The sequence below is a fragment of the Megalops cyprinoides genome, chromosome 12 (assembly GCF_013368585.1).
Source record: "Megalops cyprinoides isolate fMegCyp1 chromosome 12, fMegCyp1.pri, whole genome shotgun sequence".
NCBI lineage: Eukaryota > Metazoa > Chordata > Actinopteri > Elopiformes > Megalopidae > Megalops > Megalops cyprinoides.
This window is the reverse complement of record NC_050594.1, coordinates 31840632-31867466: the sequence shown is the minus strand read 5'-3', so window position 1 is coordinate 31867466 and position 26835 is coordinate 31840632. Positions and strand designations below refer to the sequence as shown.

General features: G+C 43.8%; 2 protein-coding genes across 2 annotated transcripts; one reads left to right on the top strand and one right to left on the bottom strand.

Annotated features, from left to right (window-relative positions):
* Nucleotides 1-487: 487 nt before the first annotated feature.
* LOC118786445 (basal body-orientation factor 1-like) lies at nucleotides 488-10341 on the top strand. The gene is made up of 11 exons (XM_036541503.1): nucleotides 488-573; nucleotides 998-1250; nucleotides 1514-1579; nucleotides 5264-5407; nucleotides 5505-5585; nucleotides 6233-6303; nucleotides 6969-7113; nucleotides 7883-8376; nucleotides 8820-8924; nucleotides 10019-10087; nucleotides 10242-10341. The coding sequence occupies exons 1-11, from the start codon at nucleotides 533-535 to the stop codon at nucleotides 10339-10341; spliced, it is 1569 nt and encodes a 522-aa protein (XP_036397396.1). The 5' UTR covers nucleotides 488-532.
* Nucleotides 10342-10500: 159 nt separating this feature from the next.
* Nucleotides 10501-26412, bottom strand: aldh6a1 (aldehyde dehydrogenase 6 family, member A1). Its single transcript, XM_036542096.1, has 12 exons — nucleotides 26267-26412; nucleotides 25431-25472; nucleotides 25038-25112; nucleotides 20569-20730; nucleotides 20020-20098; nucleotides 19250-19552; nucleotides 16692-16813; nucleotides 14715-14904; nucleotides 14199-14380; nucleotides 13447-13626; nucleotides 12492-12590; nucleotides 10501-11285 (listed from the first exon to the last, which is right to left on the bottom strand). Exons 1-12 carry the CDS (start codon nucleotides 26303-26305, stop codon nucleotides 11181-11183), a joined length of 1578 nt encoding a protein of 525 aa, XP_036397989.1. The 5' UTR covers nucleotides 26306-26412; the 3' UTR covers nucleotides 10501-11180.
* Nucleotides 26413-26835: the final 423 nt, after the last annotated feature.

The following is a 26835-nucleotide window of genomic DNA, read 5'->3' as shown; positions in this document are numbered from 1 at the left end:
TAAGCAGCTAACTAGCGACACGCTAACGTTAGTCTATGTGAGACGTACACTAGTCAAGTGTCATTAATAATATCATTCCATACATTATTGCACACAATTAAGTTCTAAACACTTTAAAATTTCATTTTAGAAAACCACAAATACCAAATAAATTTAAAATCATATTCAGTCAAGATCCTCTTAAACTCATTAGTTTTTTTTTTTGTTTGTTTTGTTTTGTTTTTCGTTTTGTCGTCACCTCCTCCGAGTTTAGGCGTTTGTAGACATACAAAGCGAATTTGACTCTAATTTGATCATACTCATACGTATCCTCAGGGGTATCTTAACCGAACAGTCGAAATTACTGTATTTCGTTGAGTAAGTTTGCTCAAAGTCTACACAGCCTTGTCAAGTACTCGGTTAGTGTAAAGTGAGAACGACAGCCCATCGATTGCGTTTCCATGGTGACAGGCATTAAACAAGGCAGCTGGCAAAGCATGAAGGCTTTTCTATTCTGTATTATGCATTTGTATTGATTTTGTGCAAGAAGAAAATGCCGAAGAAAAAAGGAAAGAAGGGAAAGAAAGGGAAAGGGTAAGTTAGTAATCTACCAATGTTTATTGTTTGTGTCTGTGCTATCTAGCTAGCTACGGCTGCAGTAAGCTAAAAATGACTTACAGGCTGACCTCTTGATTAGCTTGCCCAGTCTATAAGCCCAGTATGCTTTGAGATCATTTTGAATGCGACGTTGCCACGTTAGCAAATAGTTTTTAGGCTGTCTAGTCAGGTTAGAACAAGTTAACTTCTTCTAGGGCTTGAATGGCGTTGTGCGTGCATTCATTGGTCTGGGAGTGTTGTTAGCCTGGTCTGACACTCTTGCCCATTCAACTTGTATAGATACATTTCTGTTCTCTCGTGCTGGAAGTCACTCTGAATAAGAGCGTCTACTAAGTCTAATATAATGTAATATCCATTGTCAGCATAGTCAATGGTTTTAAAATTAGTGTTTTGTCTGTAGAAAAGGGAAAAAAGATGGAAAACAGGAGTCCAAAGCTGATAAAGAATCTGACATAGAGAAGGCGAAGGCCAACGCTGCCCTTTGGGAAGCTCGGCTAGATGTGACCGAACGCTCGCGCGTTGAGTACCGCGAGGCAGCCCGCAAGCTCGCGCGAGCCAACGAGGAACTGACCAATCAGCAGTACCGTGCCGAGAAGGACACCCTGGACATCATTGGATTCATGAAGAGGACGGATATCGAAAAAGAGGAAAAGGTCAGAATAAAATTAGTTGAAGAAGACACAGCTGAATTTGTGCTGTCCTCGGTACTTGAGGAGGTTCATCTGTTTCAGCATGAACACACCAACAGGCAAATAATAGACACAGCAGAAAAAATAGCAATTGTTTTCTACTGGATAATTACAAGCTGTGCAGGAGATAATCACTGTCTGGTAATGCATTCCCCATAAAGGATGGCTGTGGCCTAATGCATGTGCCTCTTACTGTCACTTCCCTGACTCTTTGGTGCTCTTTGCAGATTTCTCAATTGGAAAACCAATTAAGAGAGCAAAAAAATAAAGCCAGAGAAGACAGTGAACAGTTGGTAAGTAATGGCTCTCTTTCTCACTGTGAGTAAAATGAATTGAACTTTAAGGATTTGTTTTGGTTGAGTCTATCATTTCAGAATAGTATAGTTATGAAAACTTATTTCCAGATACTTTTCAACAAAAATAAAAGGCATATTATATGATTTTTTTTCTTTTTTGACATTAACATGTGGACTGCATTTTAGAACAGGATGTGATGGTACAGCTTAGAGCAAACAGGACAGAAATGGGCAAGGAATATCTGTATGTTTGACCAAAGCTGCTGGCACTGTGAATGTTCATCATTCTGCCCTCTGCCAAACACAACATCTAATAAATCATATTCATTGTGCATACAACTCAAGGGTGTATGTTGTTTGTTCAGTGCCAGTTAAAAACATGCAGCATCTTGAAAAACACACAGTTGTGCCTGACCCAAAATGTTCTTTTTAATTATACACACACTGCATTCATTTAAAAACAAAACAAACAAAAAATGAAAACAAAAAAGCTCAAAACCCCACATTTACAGTATATACTCTAAAATTATGTTAATCTCATTCTGTCCTTAAAAACACATAATTAAAACCTGCATTGGCCTTGGAACATGCATACAAATTTTGTTATAAGTTCTTTGTCCCTCACGTGTCATATGGATTGTTTGTTCTAAATTACTAGTGTGCCTATTCTGAGTCAGATGCATGCTTTTGAAGACTGACTCTTGGAACAGAAATGCAGTGCATGATTTTTCATGTAATCCACTACAGCTTTGAGGGGGGAAAGACAAGTGACTTGATTGCTATTGCAGTGTTCTAATTGGCCTATCAAAGTGCTTCATTTTAAACATGCAACAATTTTAAACTTGCAGCTTTGGTTAACAGCTGTTTTCCATCTCTATCCCTTACTTCATGCTGGAAAAAATGGGAACCAATAAGCTTTGGAAAAAAGAGGTTTGGTCTGGACCAGCTTGAAACATCCCCATTTTAGAAATGCATGGCAGTGTTGCATTAACCCGTATAGGAAAATATTGTGGTTGGCCCTAAAGATGCTACTACACAGCCAGCCCATTGGCCATCTTCCTACAGTGTGAAATGATAAAAGATTTGTCCTGAAAAGAAACTTGGATAATGGAAACATCACCACACAAGAGAAGGTGAACATGTGGTTGTCACATAGGGGTATGAAAAAATCCTTATAGATGTGATGCTTTCCAGGTTCGCTGACTCAAGATGTGACTCTGGGCCACATCCCCTACATAACATGGCTCTACACTGACAAGTTTGGGCAGTGTGTCAAATGAGTTGTCAGCCCAGGTCGAATTGTCACGCAAATGTCTTAGAACTCAGAACAGTATACCAATGTGCTATTAGGGCTGGAAGCTTGAGATGTTTCTTCTTCAAAGTAGCCTTCCCAATGATGATTGGCTTGGCCAAGAGGGTTGGTTAGCTCAAACTGCTTTGTGTTATTGAAGGTGCTGTCACATAGCATAAGGCCAAAAACCATCCACTATCTGAGGATTAGGTGTCTCCCAACATTATCTGCCCAGTCAGGGTATTGAATACATGCACAGTATGTGTAAAATTGATCTGTTCTTAATCTGCTTTGGGGAACAGGCTGTGCCAGCCCCCTGGCCAAAGCGGAATTTTCAAAAAGAATTGTGGAAGCCATCAGGACAGCTTATGCTGTTGCTGGTTTGCATTTACCATAGGGCTCATGTCACTCAAGTCATGCCAGCACCCTGGGGCAACCTCAGGGACATTCTACTATTTGTGCAGCCATGCGCTGGGCGTCACCAAGGACTGGTGTACCACAATTTACAGCCTCATTGTTGTGTTTTCAACAGATGGTGATGCAGTTCTGGGAGTCTGCTTGGCTTCTTATTGTGACCCTGGGGTTCAGATGTTCAAACATCAGTTCATGGGCCAGTTTGTCCTTTGCAGTGAATGTTATTAGGTTATTAGGTTTAGAGAACAAAATCTGACAATACTGGCTGATTGGAGCAGCCTTTATGGAGATATAGAATGGAGGCTCCAGTCTTTTTTTCTTGACATCCACATTGCCAGAGTTCCAAGAGACAGTGAGGGAACTGAACTGAACTGAAAATTCAATCAGACTGAAGCAGCCATTACTTAAACAAACCATGGCTACATCCAGGCCCAGCACTATGGGGGTGCTTAGGGGGATGGACCTCGGTGCACCCCCAGTTGTCTCCTTATATCCCGATGTCTGCGTAGTATTCATGACTTCTTGTGCATTCCCCTGGATTGCAGTTGCACCCCTCTGTAATTCCTCCTGGCACCGAGCTTGGTTCCCTCTGTAATCTCTGCAATGAGTGGTCTCATTTTTCAACAAAATCAGCTGCCTTGCTTCAGTGGATTAGTCACTTGTAATCAATACATGAGTTGTTGCTAACTGTAGTTTTATATGGAAATAATGTGGTGTATCTTGATGGCAGAAAACAGATAGCATTTAATGTGAAGTGAATATATCACCTCCTTTTTACACCTAGAGACACGTCAGAAGGCGACAGACTTGAATTTGAATGCCGTATGTGAAAAGACTGTAAAATACACAAAACATGAAATAAAGGCTAGCAAGCAGTGTACAAATAACCTAGAAGAAAAATTGTCTTTAGTTGAAAAATATGACCAGTAAGGGTTGTCCACTGGAATCTCTGATATGTAATACATCAGGTTACAGGTCACATCATTTAGAACAAACCCTTGGCATTTCTGGCAAATTTCAAAGAGTGTTGCCTTCAGGTTCAGTTTATGCTCTGGCCCTCCTTGCTCAGAATGAAAAAAACATGCTTGCTGAAGGCAAATTTCAGTATGATGAATTTCAGTATTTAAAACCTTCCAAAGTAGTACATGGAAAACATGGTTGCGTAAGGATTATCATTCATGCTTTTGAACAGAATGACCCTAAGGCAGCAATGCAGTAATAGCTACATAATAAAATCAGAATGAATAACAATGGCAGGGTACCTTTCTAATATAGTTTTTCTAGATGGCAGCAGCAGCATCCTAATGACATGAACTATGCTTTGAGCTGCAGAGGAATTGGGTACTTTGCTTCAAAGAGTACTCATTCTCACAGGGGTGGACTGTTAGCAACCAATCGTCAAGCTGCTGCTGAGCTCTGTTAGTTTGTGCTACCAGTTATAAGTGGTACTCCTCTGTTCCTGGAAGATTAGGTCATACTCTTTTCCCAGAGGGCCGACTTCCTTTCTATTCCTAGTTCCATAATTGCCCCCTTTTTTTGAAGACAATGGGTGTATATTGTTTTAAGATCCAACAAAAACAAGATGCTTTTTTAAGGGTTGTGTTTTTTGTGTGGGGGGGGGGGGGGGGGGGGGGGGGGGGCGAGCAAAGATCTTCCTCAATTCAGAGAAACATTTATGATTTATGTTGACTGGTCTGAAATATTGCACACTATTAAGTGTGATATTCAAGAATTCATATTTGGAAAATGCTACTGGTGTGGGAACTTTGGGATAGTGCTGGTTTGTATTAGATAGTGACCGCAAACACAGATCTGATCCAGGATTAGTACAACGCTACCCAATCTTTCAAAAAAAAAAAAGAAAAAGAAAAAACAAACCTCAAGGGTCACTTCTGCAAAGTCACTATGCATCCTCATTTCTGTGATACCTGAGTGCCTGATTGAGTGTACTGTCTGTGCCTGACTGAATGCTTCAGGTTGCCGAATATACACAGAGAATAAATGAGCTGGAAGAGAAGTTCAACAAGAGATCTGATGAGTTCCGGATGATCCAGGGAGAACTCAAGATGATCAAGGAGTTCCGGAAGAAGAAGGCCCACATGGAACAGGAGCTGAGAGACGTAATACTACCTATGTTGTTTTAAGGCAAAATGCTGCTCTTTTGAGTACGTGGCACACATTTGTAATGAATAATCATTGTCCATCTCTTTCACCTAGATCAAAGAGAGCATGCATCTCGCAGATAAGGCTCACAAAGAAAGCCTGTCAAGAATGGAGCACAAATTCTTTAGTGAGAAGGTATGGATTTAAAAGAAACCAACTGGCATCATGTTACATGTTACATCTGGGCCCCCTGAAGATGGACCCTTTTTAAACAGTTCATTTAAGATTTTATGCTCTTCAGAGAACCACAACTACTGCAAGATCCAAACAGTCATTAATAAATACTCCACATAGAATTAGCAACTGATATTTGATAGTCATAGCATTTACCCATTGAAAGTGACGGTAAAAAATACAGATCTGTTTCAAAATCTAAAGTACTAAAGAATGGTTGGAAATACAATGAATGGCAGAGTCAAGAGCTTACACAAGTTAGTTTAAAAGTTTTAAACTGTGTGCAGTAAAAGGAAAGGGTGAGAACATAACCAAATGGGCTGCAATTTCAGATCTTCAACCAGCACTTAATAAACACTGTAAATCGCATGCAGACCTGCTGGTGGTGCAAATGGTGTGAGATCCAGGCAGCAGATACATAGCACTCGTAGAGTGTTGCTGTGATACTGTGGCTCCATGATGGCGTGGTTACGATTTTGCAGGAGTCTTTCGAAGAATGTTGCGTTCTGGTGGGGGAGGGGGGGGGATCTGCATTTTGGAAGCACCAGGAACAGGTACAGCCGTGCCGAGAGAAACAGGGCCACTGAGCTCTGTCGCCTTGCCCACAGCTTCGCCTGGAGAAGGAAGCAGAGCAGAGGATCGCTCAACTGGCAGAGAGAGCCCACAGTGAGGCCATTGTGTGAGTTCGTCCGGCGGCAAATTACAGGCTAATTTTACACCTCAGCTCGCAAGGCCAGCCTTCTTGGGGTTGCAAGTGAAGGAAAATAAATAATATTTATAGAAAACACGGTTATAATCTTGACCACTCCAGTTTGTCTTTCAGCAGATAGTGTACATCGCCTAACCCAACAATTACATGCTTAGCTGATGTGGTTGTTCAGCAGTTAAAAAGCCGCCTAGTGTTTACAAGTTGAAACTACAGATTGGTGACAGCTGTATGTGGGGCGTATTAGCTCTCACGCCATAGCCAGAGTGTTTTGAAGTCAGACACGGATAAGGGGTTTTATAGACCTAGATTACAGTGAAATGGGCTGTGGAGTGTATTGAAATACTCCACATTTACTGTGTAATTCAATTCCAGCCACAATCCAGCAGGTTTAGTAGGTCACTACATATATGTCATGCTCTTCAAGAGAAAGAACCGATGTGAACAATCAGCTAATTCAATTATGGGTCTGAGGGGGGAGAAAAACCAGAAAGGCTGTTACGATCCAGGGCTGGAGCTGAATAACACCAGCGCAAGCTTCATTAACACACAGCTGAAGGGACTGTCACCTTTGACAAAGTGGCTTTGGGAAGAATGGGACTGGTCTCAGAACAGCATGCGCTTTGTTTTCTAAACAGACAGCTGGATGATGCATCGCGCTCGGTCTTCAAGGAGAACATTCGGCTCAACGAGGCGCTCAGCTACCACATGAAGGAGACGGAGGAGATGAGGAAACTGACGGCGACATTTGCAGAGGAGAACGAGTCCCTCCTGCAGCACAAGGTAGCGCCGGCAAACCCCCACCCCTCCCCCTCCCCCCCACAGCTAGGTGGAATCGCCTCAAAAGGTGTTTACGCTAGTTATGTTTAGCTAACCGCCAGATCTCTGGTGAGGATATTTCAGATGGTATTTCCCTGCCTTTATTTATTTATTTTGTGCTTGCTTTCCCTGAGGCCTCGCTCCCCCCCCCCCCCCCCCCCCATGGTGCCTACAGTGCCAGCCAGTCTCTCAGCAGCTAGGAGCTGCGGTCTGTAGTTTCCACAGGTTCTGGTTCCAGCTCAGTGGTTTGCCCTCCGTGTTTTTTGGGGCACCACTGCCTTGGGCAAACACGCACACATGCACCTCAGTCCTGCCTTATGTAGGTGCCCGGAGAGACAGGGACACTGAGTATCATGCTCCGCACAGCTTCCCCAGAGCCTAAACGCCCCATTTCCTGTGATCACATCGGGTAGCTTCTCCACAACTGAGAATCCCTCACACGTAACGATAATCAAACACAATCCCTGCAAAAGCACCTAAAGCTACAGTGGATTTACGAGGCTTCCAGACCAAAGTGTGTATTTGCTATCAGTGCGTCACTGAAGTGAGCCGAAGTGATTTGCTGAGGCAACATCTTGATTGGTTCATATCAATCAATGGCAAGCACACTCCAGTTCCACCTATTAAGACATTGTCAAAACCTTAATGTACCGTGATACATTAGAGCTACCAGAGCATGGTTCATGGTGAGCCTCCCTGGTTTAGTGACGCTCCCCCCCCCTGCCCATTCCAGGAGACAATTGAGTTGATGCTCAAGGAGAACGTCTCGCAGCTGAAAGAGCAGAGGGAGGAGATTGCAGAGCTGAAGGGGAAGGTGTTTTCCCTGGAGCAGGCCCTGGGCCTCATGGCCGGGGAGTTCGAGAGGGAGAGCCAGGAGACGCAACAACGGGCGCTGGTCAGCGCCGAGTCGGGGCGGGTGGAGATAGCCAAGCTGCAGAGGACCCTGGCCATGCGGGAGCAGGAGATGAACCGTGTCAAGCGGCTGGCCCGCGGCGTTGTCGAGCAGCGCACAGAGGTGGAGCGCTTCTTCCAGGATGCACTGGCACAGGTGAAGCGCGAGATCCAGGCCAGCAGGGCGCAGCAGAGGCAGGCTGATCAGCAGATGTACCTGCGGCAGATCGCCGCAGCACGGGCCGGTCACCGGGAATACCCCCCCATCCGCAGCTTCGGCAAGAACCAGCACAGCACCAACTGCGTCTACGGTGACCTGGAGGAAGCCGAGAAGTGGTGCGGCCCGCTCGTCTCATATAATGGGGTCTCCTTTTACCCAGGTCCCAGAGGACTGCAGCACGTTAACACTTTGTGTTCCACCTAAGCACCCAAACCCCCTTTTGGAATGAACTCATTCTCACCCAAACTGAAGCACTTTAGCTTCCTTCCCTAAGTCTGCCAATTGCTTTGTAGACAGCAGAAAAGCCTGCTGGGTTGCAGTCCTGTAGGATCAGGATGGAGGAGCCTTGTAAGTGTACAAGAACCATTCAGGTAGTTCAAATGTAGGCCATCCCATGTCCTGTCCTGTCCTTTTTTTCTGGAAAGTTAGTGTTGGTGTTTTCTGTTAGTGAAGAATCCAGAATGCTAGCTTAGAAACATTTTCTATTTTAGCTAATTTTATTTCATCCCCCTTTCTCTGAAGGCAAATTTGGACTCAGACTCCTAACTGTGCGTTTTAGGGCACATCTGCACGGTACCAAGGTGGACATCTCTGAACTGACCTGGGAACAGAAGGAGCAAGTGCTAAGGCTGCTCTTCGCTAAAATGAACGGCCTCAAAACAAGGTAACCACTAGAACAGACCCCACAACCAGCATCGTTACTTTGATGGCAATAAGAAGCCACATCCAAGCTTTGGCGGGTGGCTCACAAGCATGGGGCTGACCATGATTTCTGGGATAAGAAGCGGCCAATGTACAAATGCGCAAGAGTTAGCGCCGGGACGTTTTCCCCAATCCCTTTAATCTTGAGTGCCAAACAGCCAGCGGGTGCCACTTTTAAAGTCTTCGGTATGACTCAGCTGGGGATTGAACCCCTTGCCTTCCGGGATCAGGGACGCTGACCGCAACACAACTGAACTGGTTGCCAGTAAACAGGGCCCAATTCTGCAACAGGAGCCCTGGTTGGAGTCAGAACCCCAGAAACCGTTTTCCCTTCCATTTTATAAAACATTCAGTACAGATGATACCATCAATTCAGAATTATAAAACATGAGAACGAAAACACTGGCGTAATAAAGCAATATGACTTAAACACATCCCTCCAAACAAGTACAAACGGTACTGCCGTCTGAGAGGAGATCTTTATTTGAGACTCCTCCTTCTTTTTAATGTCTTAAACAGCTCTTTTCTGAGCAGCAAGAGGATGCCATAAAACAGCAGTTAGGTTTAAACCATTTTCTTTTCCGTCCAGCTGTTTTAAAAGAATGAAGAAAGGGAGCTTGGGTACAATAGTAAAAATAGGCGGCCGCAGAGTCGTGTGCTTGGAAACAAACATGGGGCTCCACAGGGCGTCTTTGGCCTCTCCGGCCCCCTTCACGTGCAGCTGGGGTTTATTTAGTTCTTTGAACGCCTGTGGTTGCATAACGGCTGGAAAACACATCTCTTTTTTCAGGGGGGGGGGGGGGGGGGGATAAGTGCATTTTTGACAAAATTATTTTGACATTTTGTCACCGAGGAGCACAGATGGCTTTCAGGGACTCCCTGGTTGATGAGATCCTACTCCTACAGGCCAGGCATAACATGCACTTCACTGGTCAGTTGAATCTCACAGCCTGCATTCTGTGGGATGTAGCTATAGCGACAGGTGTCTCAGCATTCAAGGTTTTTTCAGGCTGACTTTACAGTTCATTTTCTCTGCCTTTTTTGTTGTTATTAAAGTAAACCCACCCAACCTCCAGCCTTGTCCGAGTCTTCTGAAAGGAACCATAATCGCAGCAGTCCAACAGGGTAAGGAACCAAATAAGCTGTTTTGAATAATACAATTTGAATAATTGTTGTGAAATTACCATGTTCAGACACTGATATGTCCCTCCATACACAGCTCTCAGCAGATTTTTTTTTTTCATTTTTTCCCCTAAGTGTACTTTGCCATCTTTATTAGGGTTATGGAGGAACCATCCCATGGGACTTTCATCACCCAGGCACCAGTGTCCAGCCAAGTGTCTGAGCCCAGAGGGTTGCCTGACATCAAGACCATGTGACCCAACCCCAAGCTGGTGTTCCCACCACCTCTGTTCAGAGAAATCTCACAGCATCAGAGCACAAGGGAAATGTGGTGTGAACCCATCTGGATCAATCTGAAGAAACTAAATGAATAAATTTCAAATCTGCTGAATGAATTCATCCTTTTTGACAGGGGATGAACATAAGGTCTTTATTTAATTTACTGCAGATGCTCATCTTGCTGAATAGGGTATTAGTCATCAGACCAACAAACCATGACCTAAAACAAATTATCTGAATTTAATGTGAAATACATTCCTTCACAGAGTAAAGTCGCCTGACCATAGCAATGCCTGGCTACACACATAATCATGAACCGGTTTTGTGCACTGAAAGGTTAATGCTGAAGAGGCAGTGTGAATTGAAATGCTAAGACAATATGAGGTGAAACACTAGTATATGCCACATATCCTACATATGTACAGTAGAGGGCTCCAACTGAAGACTATTACCACTGTGCCATTAGTGGTCTTTACCATACGCAGATTGGATCCTGCACTGCCCAAGCTTTGTGTAAGCTATCATGTCCACATTCCTCTGTATCAGCCTGCATAGTGCATTTTCACAGTATGTGAGGGTTGGAACAATTCTATCAGCTAACAGGGCCAAATGGCAGGACGTTAAACCTTAAGATCCACCAAATTACTGTAAAAGAGTCACACCATTGTACTATAGACCTAAACATTAAGGCATGTCAGTTGTAGGTATGGGTCAAGTCATTTTTGTGGCATATGTCAATTCATACAAGGAGAATAGTTCTTAGTTGTTTTTTCCCTCTTGAAGAGTTGGGTGAATTGTTCTTCTAGCAGCGGGCAATTTAGCGTCCCATGGTTGGCATGGTGACAGCTGGGGTTTTCAGAGTGGCATCCTCCGCCTTCCATTGTGAGGTCACGGTCTTGATTTGAGTGTAGAACTGTATTCCCTGCAGAGGTGGTGAGAGAAACAATGTTACCACTAGGCCTCAGTAGTGATTAAAGGACATTCTCTAGCTGCAGACACAGAACAATTACACTCGAAAGTTTCTCACTGACAGGACTAAAACATTTCCATCCAAGACTGGCATTGAGTTTAACTACACAAGAGGGACTTCCTACTTGCCAGTTGAAAAGGCTAGGCAGGGCCTTTGTACAGTACACAACAAACTGATTTTTAATTTGAGAATATATTACAGTTTGATCCTTTCCAATATGGGAGCCCTGCCCTTACAGTCAGCCAATGCAATTAATAAGCACAGCCACCGGATATTCTTTTTTTTTTTTTTTTTACGGCTGCATTTTCTCCTCCTTGGACTGAAATGACCTTGACGCCTTTGTAGCATTAAAAACACTGCCCTCTACAATCTGCACTGAGGAGGAGAAGCCAGCCATACACGCAAACACTTACTGGGTGTAGACTGATAACACTACACTGCTAAATCTACTTCTAGATAAACCTGCTCATTTGTTTTGCATACATGTCCACTCTCCACTTTTGTGATTTTGTTTGCATTGCCCCAGGGTCTTTTTTGCAGTCCATTCCTCCTAATATTCTAACTCACCATTTTAACTGGTCCTTACAGTTGGAGTATAGCACTTCCTGCTCTCCTTCCATTATCCATCTCAAAGTACATACTGTGTACTGGAAGTCAGACAAACTACTTCCCACACATAAAACGTGCGTACCCATACTGCCCTGTGCTTTTGGACCTGGGCAGCAGAAGGGATTTCAAGCCTTTCCCGAGATTAGTGTGGGCGGGACATTTTGGAGACACAGGGTAGCGGGATAATGCTACTTGACGCTGGGCCAACAATGTGAAATTGTGGTTTGAGGAGGAGGACCTGAGGTTACAAGTTGGCCATCACAGTCTCTGGACTTTACTCCCATTGAGAACCTTTGGGACCAAACTATAACAGATATATGAGCAGAGCCCTGGGACCAAGCAGTAAACATTACATGGTGTGGCGTGAAGCCACCGATAACCTACAGAGGCAGCTAGAAGATACCGAATGCATCTTCAAGTTAGGCTGTTGCCACTGAATGTGACTATATTCCCTCCAGACATTCATACGAGCCCCTGAAAACACAATTTTTGCTGGATTGCCATGAAGGGAGAGAGGTCCGTCATCACCTGCCCGAGGGGCATACTTACTTGTTTGCCGTAGAAGTTGGTGTCACCCCTGAAGGATCCTCGGGAGCCCGTGAAGGAGAACATGGGCAGAGGGACCGGAATGGGGACGTTCACTCCGATCTACACACACACACACACACACACACACACACACAGATGTTGTTACCAAGCCAGCACGTGTACGGAGACAGTGTCACTGCCACACGTGGGAGGAGCTGCATGGCTAGCTCAGCAAACCTCTATGGCAACGCACACAGAATTAGAGGACGGTGGCCTGAAATGATCGTTCCGTGTCCTTGGCACGGGAAAGCACTGAACGCCCGAACAAATAAACAAAACATTGTTTTGCTTCGTTTTTGTTTTTTGCTTCCTTCCCTCCCTCCCTCCCCCCCCCCCCCCCCCCCCCCCGCAACTGGAAGCTGGCTCCTCCGATCTGGAATGCTGGAAAACACGGGAGTGATTCTGTGCAAGGCTGGTTCGGGCCCTGCAGATGAGGAGGGAGGCTTGTGTTGCTTGCGGGTTTGGAGGCAAGGGGTGGCAGGCACATGGCTTGTACGACGCTCCCTGACATGTGAACTCCAAACACAGGGCATAGCTGCGCGCCGCAGGCAAACAAACAAGATGAAGGCAGGCCATTTTTACACACAAAACCTTCAGCAGGTCAGAAGGAATTCCTTTTGAGTTTAATTTAAACCCTCCTCAAGCTTACGGGAAAATATTTCAGATTTCTCCTGTTTTGACAGAAAAAGCACATATTTGCCATGGCTATTTAAAGTTGGCATGTTGAGAAGGGGGTGCATTTTAGAGCAGAAGCAAATAAGGCAATATTAGCCATGAAAAATAGCTTTTGCATGTACGCTTTAGCACAGAGGTTTTTCCCCCAGTGCCCCTTAGAGGTGGTATGGGAAACATGGCATGTGGTTAATGGCGCAGAATTTTCACATTTTTCCAAAACAGATGCCGGCTGCCCTCTCACCTGGCCGACATCCACCTCGTGAGTGTACTTGCGTGCGGTGGCGCCGTTGGTGGTGAAGATGGCTGTGCCATTGCCGTAGGGGTTCTTGTTGACAATGCTGATGGCCTCGTCCAGGCTGTCTGCCTCCAGCACCACCAGAACAGGTCCAAAGATCTCCTCTGAGTAGCACTTCATCTGGGGCTGAGGAAACAGCAGGTATGAGGCAAACACTGTTTAAACGAGTGAAGAGGCTAAGGGGGTATGCTCAATTACAAAATTAAACACACAGGTACCGTCCCTGGCCTTAATACCTCTATCTGCTTTAAATCTCCTGCCACACTAGTTTCTATATTCTTATCAACTCCTATTGAACATCTCACCCTGCTTGAGGCCTGCAGCCATTCTCACATATTAATGAGGTTAAACAAGTTACACGAACAGCTAATACAACAGTGCTGTTCCAATGTACAAAAAGGCTAAAACTGTACCAAGTCTTAGCTGATCTCCTAGTCTGCAAGACTGAAAAGGAACCAAGCTATTGTTTCTTATTCACAAAGCACCCAGTGCATTTCTGAAAATGAAGACCAAGTTGTAGCAAAAGTGACACTAGAAATTATTAGTGACTAGTTACTAGTGAAAAGGAGCATCCACAAAATGTGATTGTCAGCTAAAATTGACTCCTCTCTCTCCATTTAAAAATGAATCAAAAAGAGGTAGTAAATTCAGGACAGAGGTTAGTCATTTCAGAACGGCGTGCACGCTTCCATGCTTACCGTGACACTGCTGAGGATGGTGGGCCCCACAAAGTTGCCGTTCTCGTAACCCTTGACCTTGACGTTGCGGCCATCCAACAGCAGGGAGGCGCCCTCGTCCACGCCACTCTGGATCAGCCCGTCCACCCGCTGCTTTGCCTCGGGCGAGATCAGCGGCCCCACGTCTGCCCCTGGCTGGTCACCTGGGAGGGGGCCCAAAAAAAACAGGTCTCTGTGAGGTCCTTCCCAGGGGCCCCCAGAGCATTCCCAAAACTTCACTTCACAATTAGGGGTTTCCTGTCCAGCCAGGCAAATTAGAGCGCCCTCTACAACAAAGAGGGGAGATCCTTCTCATTTTAAAACCAGACCGCAGACCTCTCCGCGGGCTCACCGCATGAGCAGGCCGGTGAACCCCGGGGTGTGCGTGAGATCCTCTCCCAGCGACGGCGGTCTGGGGTCAGGAGGCAAAGTGGGTGGCCCTATGTGAGGTAAGAGGAGGGTGCGTTTTGGGGTGGGGGCTGGCGAGAGGGACGGCACCTGCGTTGACGCGCAGCGCCTTGGCGCGCTCCACCAGCTCGGGCAGCCAGCTGCGCGCCTCGCCCACCAGGATGGCGGTGGAGAGGGCCATGCAGCGCTGCCCCGCCGCCCCGAACGCCGCGCCCACCAGCTGGTTCAGCGTGTTCTCCTTGTTGGCGTCAGGCATCACCACACCGTGGTTCTTTGCTCCCTGGGAACACAAAGGGAAGAAAAAAAAAAAAACACAGCTCGGGTCAGGCTGTCATGTCCAGCGGTTCCTTCGGGAAGGGATCCAAGCAACATGCTGTGAGCGGCAGTCAGCTTCGCCGAGACTGCGACAATGACACGGGTGTGGTCTGATGTAGCTCACACCAAGGGTGGCCAATCCTGTTCTTAGACACCCTCAGTCTTGCAGATATTACATTTCCTGCTAGATATTAAATGGCCAAAAGGGTGAAGACTCAAAGGCGTTTTAGACGGCAGCTCAATTAAATGATGAAAGGTTGCAAAGCGCATGGAAAGACTTGTCAGTTTCATTTGTTTTTGAAAGCTGTTCAATCGGGCTAAAAACAAAAAAGCCTGCAATTAAACGCTACACTTAGCCGTAAAGATACAATTTTCTTTATTTAAATCATAAAACAATTGACTGCTGAACCCAATGTCAAAATGTGCTGCTGTAAGACATCTCTAAATTAAAATGTTCTGTAATAAAACAATCCTTTACACAGTCCATTTCTGAAAGCCACTGGAACGGAGAAGAAATGCTTTAAAATGTTACACCTCGAGCCAGCCATTTCTCAAGATGAAAACCCTAGTATAGTAAATCATGGATTCTGCTTTGTACATAACAGCTAAGAGCAAATATCACTAAACACAAAATTATGAAAACAGAAACTTTGTTAGTTAGTGAATATCAGATCAATTGTTTGACGTATTTTACACATTCTGAATTACAACATCTTTGAAGATATACAATACACAGACTTTTGGGCACCAGTAGGACATGATGTCTGTATAATTTTACTAGGTCATTTCTAACAATTAAATTTCAGTTCAGTAGACCTGTTCAAGGAGTGAGTCAACATGTCATCTGTGCGAAAGCCAGCTGCACTTCACTCCTTTTCCTGGAATATCCTATATATAGTGTAATAGATTTCTTATGTGGGGCACTTCTTTGTCTTTGATACGCTCGATTTAGTTTTCATTCTGTGCTTCTCTTTCTACACACATAACACATGCACTAAAACAACCCTGTCATTCTTTTCTGTGTTGTCTTCAAAAGGAGAAGAGAGATGTATTTTGCTAACAGCCAGAAGAGGCTAAATTTTGTCTTCATATCGAGGCAAACAAGCCATTTCCACTTAGGTTTCTAAGCCTATGGTGCCACCCAGTGGCCAAACATGAAATTACAGTTTCACAAGACAGTCCAGTGACCTTGCTTAGCATGTTTGGACAAGTGAAACAGAACAAACACTGGATTCCTTGTTAGATAGGCTCTCCTGCACTGTGTCCTCATTTGTCCCATCAACTGTGCATACATGGGGCCGCATGAACTAACACAGAGGAACTGCTGAAATTGTTAGAGGAACCTGCACATTTTCATTCAGGTTAATGTAAAGCAATCTTGTGTTGGTTTGTATCCATATTGTTAATCCATACTGTACATCTTAATCTAGACATATTGATATTTATGCCTCTCTTTACAAGCTCATTTGCAATTAATTTCCATCTAATGAATTTCACGTATTGAGAAGGGGCTTGGGTTGAAACCAGAGGGTTGCAAGCTCACATCCTGATGAGGCACTGCCGCTACAGCCTTGACAAAGGTACTTAACTGAAATTGCTTCAAGTTAATATTCAGCTGCAGTAATGCACAAAAAGTGAATGCAGGCCATGCAAGTCACCTCAGACACAGACATCTGTAGAACCAACACATTTCCACTTGCCTATTATTGTTGTGTGTGTTTGTTTGTGTGAGTGTGTGAGTGTGTGACCCACCATGTTGGACTGCACTCTCTTGCCATTCTTGGAGCCCCTCTCATAGATGTATTCCCCAGCCTGATTGGAGCCCACAAAGCTGATGGCCTTAATGGCAGGATGGTCACAGATGAAGTTAACAGCTGGGGAGACAGACAGAAGAAAAAAAAACAAAAAAAAAAGGTGATCTTTACACTCTTATCTCACGATACTATATTAGGCACTTATGTCTTACATTTAGTGTAGGAAGGAGTTCCAACTCCTTGTGTAGGTTAATGCAACTTACTACATCTGTATGACGGGCTTTCATTGTTTTCTAGTTAGTAGCTATATACAAACCCAACTCGGAAAAAGTTGGGACAGTGTGGAAAATGAAAATTTAAAAAAAGGCAGCGATTTGTACATTTACATTGACTCGTTTTACACTGCAGACAGTATGAACACAAGATATTTCATGTTTTGTCCGGTCAACTTCATTGTAAATATAAATATGTAAATACACATCCATTCCTGCCATTCAGGCCTGTTGAAATGTTTAAAAACAATGTTCCTCAAAGATAGATAGGAAGGGATTTGGATATTTCACCCTCTACAGTGCATAACATAATTAAAAGATTCAAGGAATCTGGAGGAATTTCAGAGCGTAAAGGGCAAGGGCGCAAGCCTAAGCTGCATAACTGATCTCTGATCCCTCAGACGGCACTGCATCAAGAACCATCATTCATCTATAAGCGATATAACCACATGGGCTCAGGATTACTTCTGCAAACCTTTGTCAAGCACTACAATATGTAGTTACATCCAATGCCAGTTAAAACTTTGTGCCAAAAGGAAGCCTTATGTTAACCGTGTCCATAAGCCCCGTCGACTTCTCTGGGCTCGGATGCATCTGGGATGGAGCATCACACAGTGGACACGTGTATTGTGGTCAGATGAATCAGTATTTCAGGTCTTTTTTGCAAGAAATGGACACCGTGTGCTCTGGACCAAAGATAAGGACCCTCCAGACTGGTCCAAAAGCCAGGGTCTGTCATGGTATGGGGTTGTGTCAGTGCCCTTGGCAACGGTAACTTACACTTCTGTGATGGCACCATTAATGCCCAAAAGTACACAGAGATTTTGGAGCAACATATGTTGTCTTGACGGCAGCATCTTTTCCAGGGACACTGTAGCGAAGGGCGAGAGCAGTCCCCCCACCTGGCCTTGAACAGGGTCTACAGGGTACCAACCATGCGACTTTGACCGCGACGCCAAAGAGCCAGGCTCGTTGGTATGGCAGTCAGAGCACATACTCAACCGTAGTGACGGCACTCCGTCACAGACACCCATGCATATTTCAACAAGACAATGCAAAACCACATTCTGCACACATTACAAAGGCATGGCTGCGGAAGAAGAGGGTGTGGGTGCTGGACTGGCCTGCCTGCAGTCCCGGCCTGTCTCCAATAGAGAATGTGTGGCGCATTTTGAAACACAATATACAACAACGAAGACCCCGTACTGTTGTACACCTTAAGACTTGTTTGTGGGAAGAATGGGACAAAATTACATGTGAAATTCTTTATCACTTGCTGTCTTCAGTCCCTAAACGTCTTTTAAGTGTTGTGAAAAAGAATGGCAACATTACAAAGTGGTAAAAGCTTTACTGTCCCAACTTTTTTCTGAGATATGTTGCAAGAATCAAAATTGAAATGTGTTTTTTGAAAAAAATCACTGTTTTCAGTTTTAATTTTAACATACCGTCCCAATTTTTTTGATTTGGGGTTGTATACATATTTACTGAATGAGTCTGTTGTGCATTACCGTGACTAGCACTGACCCAATGTATCTTTCAACATAAATATCTTCTCCATACTGTCAACAACATAAATACAGATGGCTTAAACCTTGGAGGCGGAGGCGATACAGGAAGTGTCTGAGTATTTAATTACCTGAGTGGATTACCTGGTCTCATCCTGGCTTGTGCACTTAAGGCTCTTTACCAAGACTAGTAAACTTTTCTACACTAAGGCCCTCAGGGAACTCCTCATCACAACCCTGATATGTACGATTAAAACAAATATCTGGAACAACAACATGTACACAACAATGAAGCCTTCAGTATCCCTACTGTGCATCCAAAGCACACTTATGTACATGACAATTACATTACATGACATTCATCTAGCAGACACCCTTATCCAGAGAGACGTCCAGCACAAGAACAGAAGTCTAGCCATCAAAGTTAAACAAGCAACAGTGTCAGACCAGGCTAAACAACACTCCCAGACCAGTGAGTGTGACCACAACACCAATCAGGTGCTACCCCAAGTTAACTCGTACCAACCTGAAACTAGACAGCCTAGAAAACTAAGGGAAGTCAAGTACATACGCTAACATATATCACTGGCCTAACTGGTTGCAGCAGTGTGGTGTAGTGTTATGAGCCCCACTCTTTACCCGAAAGGTTCTTGGTTTGATTCCACGCTGGGGCACTACTATTGTACTCTTAGGCAAGGTACTAAAGAGTGGTGGTGTGAGTGACAGCAGCGGCCTGACAGTGCCTGGTCGGATCCTGGCAGCGGGAGGCGGTGGCTCACCGGCGTGCTGGCCGTGGATGACGTTGAGCGTGCCGTCGGGGGCGCCCGCGTCCTGCAGCAGCTTGGCCAGTAGCATGGCGCAGCCGGGCACTCGCTCCGACGGCTTCAGCAGGTAGGTGTTGCCGCACACCATGGCCACGGGGAACATCCAAAGCGGGATCATGGCCGGGAAGTTGAAGGGCGCGATGCCGGCGCACACGCCGATAGGCAGCCGGTATGTGTAGGTGTCCATGTCCCGTGTGATGGAGGGCAGGGTCTCCCCCAGCATGAGGGAGGTGATGCTGCAGGTGTGCTCCACCACCTCTGTAGAGGAGAGGCGGGGGGGGGGGGGGGGGGGGGGGGGGGGAGAGAGACATATTTTGGACAATGTAATAACTTAACACTGACTCAGGGGCATCCTGGGAAAACCTGACCCACCGGTTTGTATGTCTTTTGTTTTTGGTTAAGCACATCTTGACAGTTTCCACCAACCTTCTGCCAAAGACAGAATGGAAAATAGCAACCCAACTATATTGTTCTTCACAAATACTGAATTTTAAAAAAACTGCTTTGTACGAGTTCTCCAGGAGAAGTTGCACTTTCTCAGGAGTTCTCCAGCCAAGTCTCAACCACACAAGGGCAGCTGTAAGAAACCCTGTACTGCACAGCCAGCTGGGGGCAGCAGCAGTCCAGACTAATCCGCTCACCAGCTGTGTTTCAAACAAACTGCAGCTAGTGGTTGACTATGGCCACTGCGCTGCCCTTCTAAAAGCAGACTCAGCAGAACTTACGCAATCCTCGAAACACATCCCCCTCCGCATCTGCCAAGGTCTTGCCCTGCTCCAACGTGATAGACTTGGCCAGTTCTTTCTGGAATACAACACAGCAGCACAAAGCTTGAGTGCCAAGAGTCCATATCACTAGCTTTCATAGCCTGTGTACTGAGATCAAATCTAAGGACTCTTTCAGTGTGCTGTAGCAGAAAGAACAGTGGACTCTGGACCCAAGGGTCTGAGTGAGAAGGCCACTAGACTGAAAAGCAATTTGCATTAAAAACTCAGGTACTGAATGTGTAAGGGGAAAAATATTTGAAACTGATGTATACAGAGCGTCAAAAAAGCTGCCACTATTTTTGCATGAATGTTTTCAGTGAAGCACATGAACTTTGCATATTGATTAAATATTTTTTCCATCAAGTGACTGCAACATTTAGTCAATATCCAACATCCAGACCCTTTTCAATGAAGTAGAAATTTGAACAAATGGCTGCTACACCAACATGTTTTTTAAAAAAAGAAAAAAAAAAAAAAAGTTCCCCAGCATTTCCTGTTTGCTCTTACAATGTTGTCCTTAATGAGCTGCTGATAGCGTAGGAAGATCTGCTGCCTGGCCAATATGGACGTTTCTGACCAGGAGGTGTAGGCCCGGGAGCAGGAGTCCACTGCAGCCAGCATCTCCTCCTCGGTGGCTTTGGGGACTTTGGCGATTACCTCGTTGGTGGCCTGAAAGGGGAACAAATAGAGCGAGATATAAATTTTAGTGAATGAAGCATCACAGCCTTTCTGACAGAGCTCCCAAAGTATAGCTCAGCAGAATCAACTTCTCTGGAGCGACCATTGCTTTGTACAACCATACTATTGCCATGGTAGCTCCAGCAACTTTGGGAAAGGCCCATGTGTTGGCAGTGTGGTGGACGTCATTAAGACTGAGATGATGAGCCCTTGACTCATCTACACATCTAATGTTTTCCATACTAACATTTTCAGCTTCATCCAATGTTAATAATCTCAGCCAAATTATCACTCCACTGTCATGATGTGCATGTTAAGGAAACTCACAGCTCAAGGGCTACAGCCCAACAAGTTTTACAGGCCTGCCTTTACCCCCAAGCCTCTCAAATACATTACATTCCCTTTAACAATTTAATAAATACACCCGTGTACCTTGTGTTTTTAATGTAATGAGGTGGAACAAGCAGATAGCTCTCATGCTTTCTAAATTATGACAAACCCTGGAACTGACATTTTGAAGGCTTTCATCCAAACAAGTTTTACCCCATTCTCATTAGAGAATTTAAGCCAGAGGGTTGAAACCAGTCCAAGCCTGTAAATTCCAAGATCACAGCCTCAATGGGAAACCTCAACTCAAAGTAAGAGAGGGTATCTGTTGAAAATCATAGGTTTGAGCCCAAATAAGGTTCCCCTGGCAAACACAAAAGTTAGCAATCTACTTGTTGTCGGCTATCTTAGCAAAGTTCAGATAAACCATCAATACTGGGGATACTGTTGGTAAGCTGGGGCTTCTGACGTATCTAAATTTACAGTACAATCTTTTCATTAAATATTTTCACTCTTCAAAGTGGCCAATCAATAGCTATCCATTTACTTTTTGACAAATGACACCAATTTATATATTCCTATATATTTATATGTTCCTTTTTATTTTAGACATTTTCCCAGATTGGAAATTTGAAAGTGAAATTTGTCAACAGGCTCTTAAAGGTGAAGGTTGAAGGTTCTCATGCTAATCTTCAGTTTTTTGGAGGGGAAACCTACACTAGTTCTGCTCAGGGCTCAGAGGTTATACACCTTGCGCCACACCAGCAGCTATGAATGATTGCAAGCCTGTTTTAAGATGGACCGATGTATGAGGCAAACACACACATTTCGCCATACCATAACCAATTACCACTAAAGCATTCAAATTGTGTCCAACTACCACGAGGGGGTTACTGTTTTACAGAAAAATAAGCTGACTTTGCAGTCCATTAAATGTGGCCATGTGGATAAGTTATCAGCGGTCTGATCACTAACACCATCATAAAAGGCCAACTTCATGCTCTCTACACAGGAAAACTCACTGACAGAGCACAGTGCTTCATATGGGAAAGTATGGACTGTTAAGCACGATATAAATGCAAAGTGATCTATGCACTCCAGATCAAAAACCACATCTCTAAAAAATGAAAATCAATTCTGTGTGTAAACAGAAAATGAGCTACTGTAGCAGGGTTAGCCTGGAGCATCTACACCTGACTAGTTTCATAACTGCATTCCAACATGCAACTCCTCTCAGTTACAGTAGGAGTTAAATGAGTCCAATCACCATTATCAGTGTATGTTCTCTATGACGCATTATCCACACAAAAAGGTTTTTTTTTTTCTATACTCTAGGCTGCATTCATACAAACTCAGCTGGCATTCTCTCTCTGAACCTTCTTTCCTATACAACTCCATTTCAAAGAAATTATTCTGCATCTCAAATTATGCATCCAAAATAAACCCCTTCATTTCATTATTCACGTCAAGCTGAAAATACTTACTTTCAATTTGAAGGAAAACCCAATGAATAACAAAAACTTTAACAACTAAAAACTACTTTGAGAAACAACTAATGTTAAAATATAGATGTTTTGCATACATTTTTCTTCAGAAGGGGATGCCAGCACCAGTGATGTGGCTTGCTGGGCAGCAATGGGCAATGTGGTTAAGTAATTGAGTGATTGCAAGAGGACCACAGGGTCAGGTGATCCCAGGTGTAATGCTGCTGTATCCTTTACAAAAGTAACAAAACTGCATCATCAATCATTCAACTGCATGAATGGACAATACGTATGTACAATACACAAGTCACCCCACAAAACTACAACCATTATGCAGAAAAACATTACTGTAGTCAAAGTGATTACCAAAGCTTACTCATTTAGTTTGTGTCAATGTAGTGCATCACCACAAGTGGCATTTCTCAGGGTCAAGATACAAATACACATGCCAGAGGCCTCCCTCAGGGTACTGTATTGTATACTTCCTCTTCTAAAGGGTAAAGGGTATCTTAAAGAAATAAAAAGTGTCCCAGCTGATTCAACAGGAAGCAGAGTGAGTAGTTTGCACAAGAACACAAACTAAACACATCCATTTCTGCTATGCAATGCTAGCTAGCTTGCTTCCTTAGACACCATGGTTAACCTTTCAGGGACAGACTAATTTGTCACAACTTACATGTGTAACTAGACTGGCAATCTGGCTTCCCGCTCGCTGACACGCCAAGGTGGAATCTTGGACTTAAAAAGCAGTCTTGCCATTAAGCTATCATTGGAAAACTGCAAACTTTAGCAACAAAGATGACAATGTTCTAGATATTCTGTCAAAGAGCAACATAAGCAGTACTTATGCTTTAAAATGTTTTTTTTTTGTTTTTTTAAATATACATACCACTCTACTTGGTCAAATATACAGCTTGGACATGCAGCTCTCTTGTAATGTAGGACATAGCTGGCTAGCTAACTAGCTAGGCAGTTAGTTTGCTTTCAATACAGCTATACACCGTTACAAAGGCTCCTAGATTTGTGGCTAGCTAGCCAGTCAGTTTACTAGCCAGCTAGTTCTATCAACTGCAAGGTAGCATAGAAGCTCCTTCCAGAGGGCTCTGCAATTTTGTGTCACAGTGTATGTAGGCTACCCAAAAAGGTTACCCAACAATAAGTCCAGTAGTCATAAAGCACCCACAGATAAGTTAGTAATAGTATTGCCCTTACCTGATGATAATCCTTTTTTTTTCTGTGTTAGAAATTGGTGTTTGGTTTGTACATTTGGTCAATTAAAAACTAGTGTACTGACCCATCTCTGACATGGATCACCGCATTGTTAAAATTAGCCTTGTTCTAAAAAAAAAAAAAAAAAAAACCATGTTACCGTTTATATAACTTTTGAAACAGCATCTAGATAATCATCCTACTTTTAAATGTTTGTAATTTTCCAGTGTTAGCTGGTCAAGACTGCTTTTTGGATCCAAAATGCCACACTACCATGGGGGCTGTTGGGAAAAGGACTATACCAGTCCGGTAATTTACACTTCACTGGTTTGAAACAAAACCCCTAATGTGACACTCATACTGGGAAGGTTTACTGCAGTGTATCAAAGTGCTCTGAAACCCACCCTTAACACACTGGTCCACTTTCATGCAAGACTTGCACTGAAACAGACTGACTCCCCTCCAGCCAACTCCTTCATTACATAAACCAGCCAATCAGAAGGTGAGGGTGGATCAGCAGAGATCACGATTTTCACATTCCATGCAAATGACTGTTGATCAACACTTCAGGAGTATGAATGCATTCACACTGCATCTATCCCATGCTTGAGCATGGAGGAGACATTAATTTGCACTTGTAAATTAACATTGTTTTCTCATTTGAACTCCTCTCATTTACAGCTATAGCAAGGCGTCCCCTTACATCAGGCCATATGCCCACTGACAACATAACTGTGCTGTTACAAGTGCTCTGCCTCTACATGGATAGGGAAAGGACTGGTGGGAGTGAGGTGGTAGCTTCGTGGGGGTGTGCAACTGTCCCTTAGACTCGCTATTAGGGTTTAAGTTGGAGGAAAATTTAAATGCAGACCATACCTTCTCTATTGCTCTCTAACTAGAAGGGATAAAAAAATTAGAACCACTGCATATTTTACAGCACACCAATCACAATTCGTCTTCCTATTCTGGCAGTGCAGTTACAAATACAAACTCTTGAATGATGAATGAATGAATTTGATGCTCCAGTTTGCATTCATAGAAAGGACTGGTTACGAGTCCCGTTGGATTAATGTCCAATAAAGGTTCCTAACACGCATCAACATCATGTTATTATCAAATGTTCTTTAGTATGAATCTGGAAGGTAAATAAACGTGAATTTGGACCATGCGCCGTGTTTCAAATGACGGTAGCAGAGAGATGTGGAATAAGACCCTTATTCCCAAGAAAGCACAACATAACATCTTTTATAGGTTAAACCTCTGTTAATGAGTACTTACGGGATTGTGAATATCCAGCCATTCGGAAGTCTTGGATTCAACGAACTTTCCGTCAATAAAAAGCTTGGTTGTAGGCTATGTGAGAAAAGTTAAACATTGCAATGAATAGTTACAAGACTACGGTGTGACACCAGCAATGAAGATACATCTCCACTTAAAGTAAGGTACGGAATTAACATGTTAATCCATTTCAACACAACACTAATCATCGCTTGAAATCCTTTGCCATAATCCGTTTCGTGATAGTTTGACAGAAAGCGGGCAAAATATGCTTTATTGTTTAACAATTGTTTATGAGGCAATGTTTCCTTAAGGTCATGCAACTTCAGTTTGCTAGCCGAGCTCGCTTGTAGTCCACTACCACTTTCACGTCAAACCACTGAATGAACTCACCACCGACGAGGAGTAACACATGCGCCCGATTTGGAGAGGCACCTGCAAAGTACAAAGAATGTGGTTTACTTAAGTTCATGTAGGTGAACTTGTCTTTAAACTATGCACGTGTGTCGTACTCATCTTTTGCTTATTCCACCAACAATCACAATGTGTTGATACTGTGAAAAACCTTGAATTAGAGGCAAATGACTTTTATTGGCTAGTGGAAGCTCCACAAAGTCAAGGGGGAATAAACATAAAAGGTGAACAGCTGAGTCTCATTTGGAATATGCAGCTACAGGTGTCACTCTGTACGTGCAACACGCAAAGGAGTACAGTGTCAAGTTTCCATTTTTAAACAGCCTGCTAGCAAGCTAGCTTGCATGCTACATTGGATCAAACTTGTGAAACCTGTGAAATGCTCACAGGTACTGCCGGTTAGCGAACAAGCTACCGCTACTACCTTGGTTAGCTAAAAGGGTTGGGTAAGAACTGATTGGAAATTGTATTACAACTGCGTTGGGGGAACAGAACATACAGTTAACTACTCTAGACAGCGATTAATGTTCGCAAGCTAGCTAGTATCCACATTAATTTATTGCCACATGACGACAGCTTGGAAGGTAGAATGTCGTAGCAAAACGCAAACTAACTATATTTATTACTTACTAATTCCCAAATAACAGATTCCAAATGAACAATTAAATTTACCTACTGCAACGCAGTTAAGTAACAAAACATTAATCCACGTGTAGAATAATCAAGACAGCCGTAGCTTCTTTACTCTAAACACGAAAGATCTCGCACGCTGTGCGTCCCCATATCTATCTTGATAATTACATACGTTGCCTTACCTTATTCTTCCAAAACACTCTCATTATTGCCGTGGCCATGGCTATCAAATGTTAATTTATCGGCCCAAAATTCAAAATCCCAACCCCCCTGCTCTGTGTTTAACCAGACCAGTCGCCCCTGACACCAGCCAACTTCTGCACATACACACTTGACTCTTAAATGGAAGTGAACCAATAAAAATCTACCCATTCTTCGTTCTGAGGGAATACGCCCACAAATGTATGGATTACATTGGTCAAATCTTCAGTCGTCATTTGGCCTATCGTGTTGAACATATCTGTAAATCCCGCCTTTACTCCGAACCCATTGGTGATATTTTAATGACATTGGCCTATCGTGTTGAACACAGCTGTAAATCCCGCCTTTACTCCGAACTCATTGGTAAGAGGAAAAAAGTCGGTTGTCGTATTCAGTTGGTTGAAATGTTGGTTTACGTAAACCCTTCACTTAACCCTGCACTGACTGGGCAAGATGCAGTGTTTTGTACAGCCAGTCAAAATCACTGAGACATTTCAACGATGTTTTAAAAGTTTGCGGACAAATATAAACAGTGTATCTAGGGGTCAAC

Excerpts from the sequence above, each read along its gene's own strand:
- aldh6a1 (XM_036542096.1), bottom strand. The coding sequence starts at position 26,305 with ATGGCCACGGCAATAATGAGAGTGTTTTGGAAGAATAAG. Across the intron at positions 13,627-14,198 it reads CCATCCTCAGCAGTGTCACG|CCCCAGATGAAGTGCTACTC; the intron begins GTAAGCATGGAA and ends CTGTTTCCTCAG. Across the intron at positions 12,591-13,446 it reads ACGAGGTGGATGTCGGCCAG|ATCGGAGTGAACGTCCCCAT; the intron begins GTGAGAGGGCAG and ends GTGTGTGTGTAG.
- LOC118786445 (XM_036541503.1), top strand. The coding sequence starts at position 533 with ATGCCGAAGAAAAAAGGAAAGAAGGGAAAGAAAGGGAAAGG. Across the intron at positions 8,377-8,819 it reads CTGGAGGAAGCCGAGAAGTG|GGCACATCTGCACGGTACCA; the intron begins GTGCGGCCCGCT and ends TGTGCGTTTTAG. Across the intron at positions 8,925-10,018 it reads ATGAACGGCCTCAAAACAAG|TAAACCCACCCAACCTCCAG; the intron begins GTAACCACTAGA and ends TTGTTATTAAAG.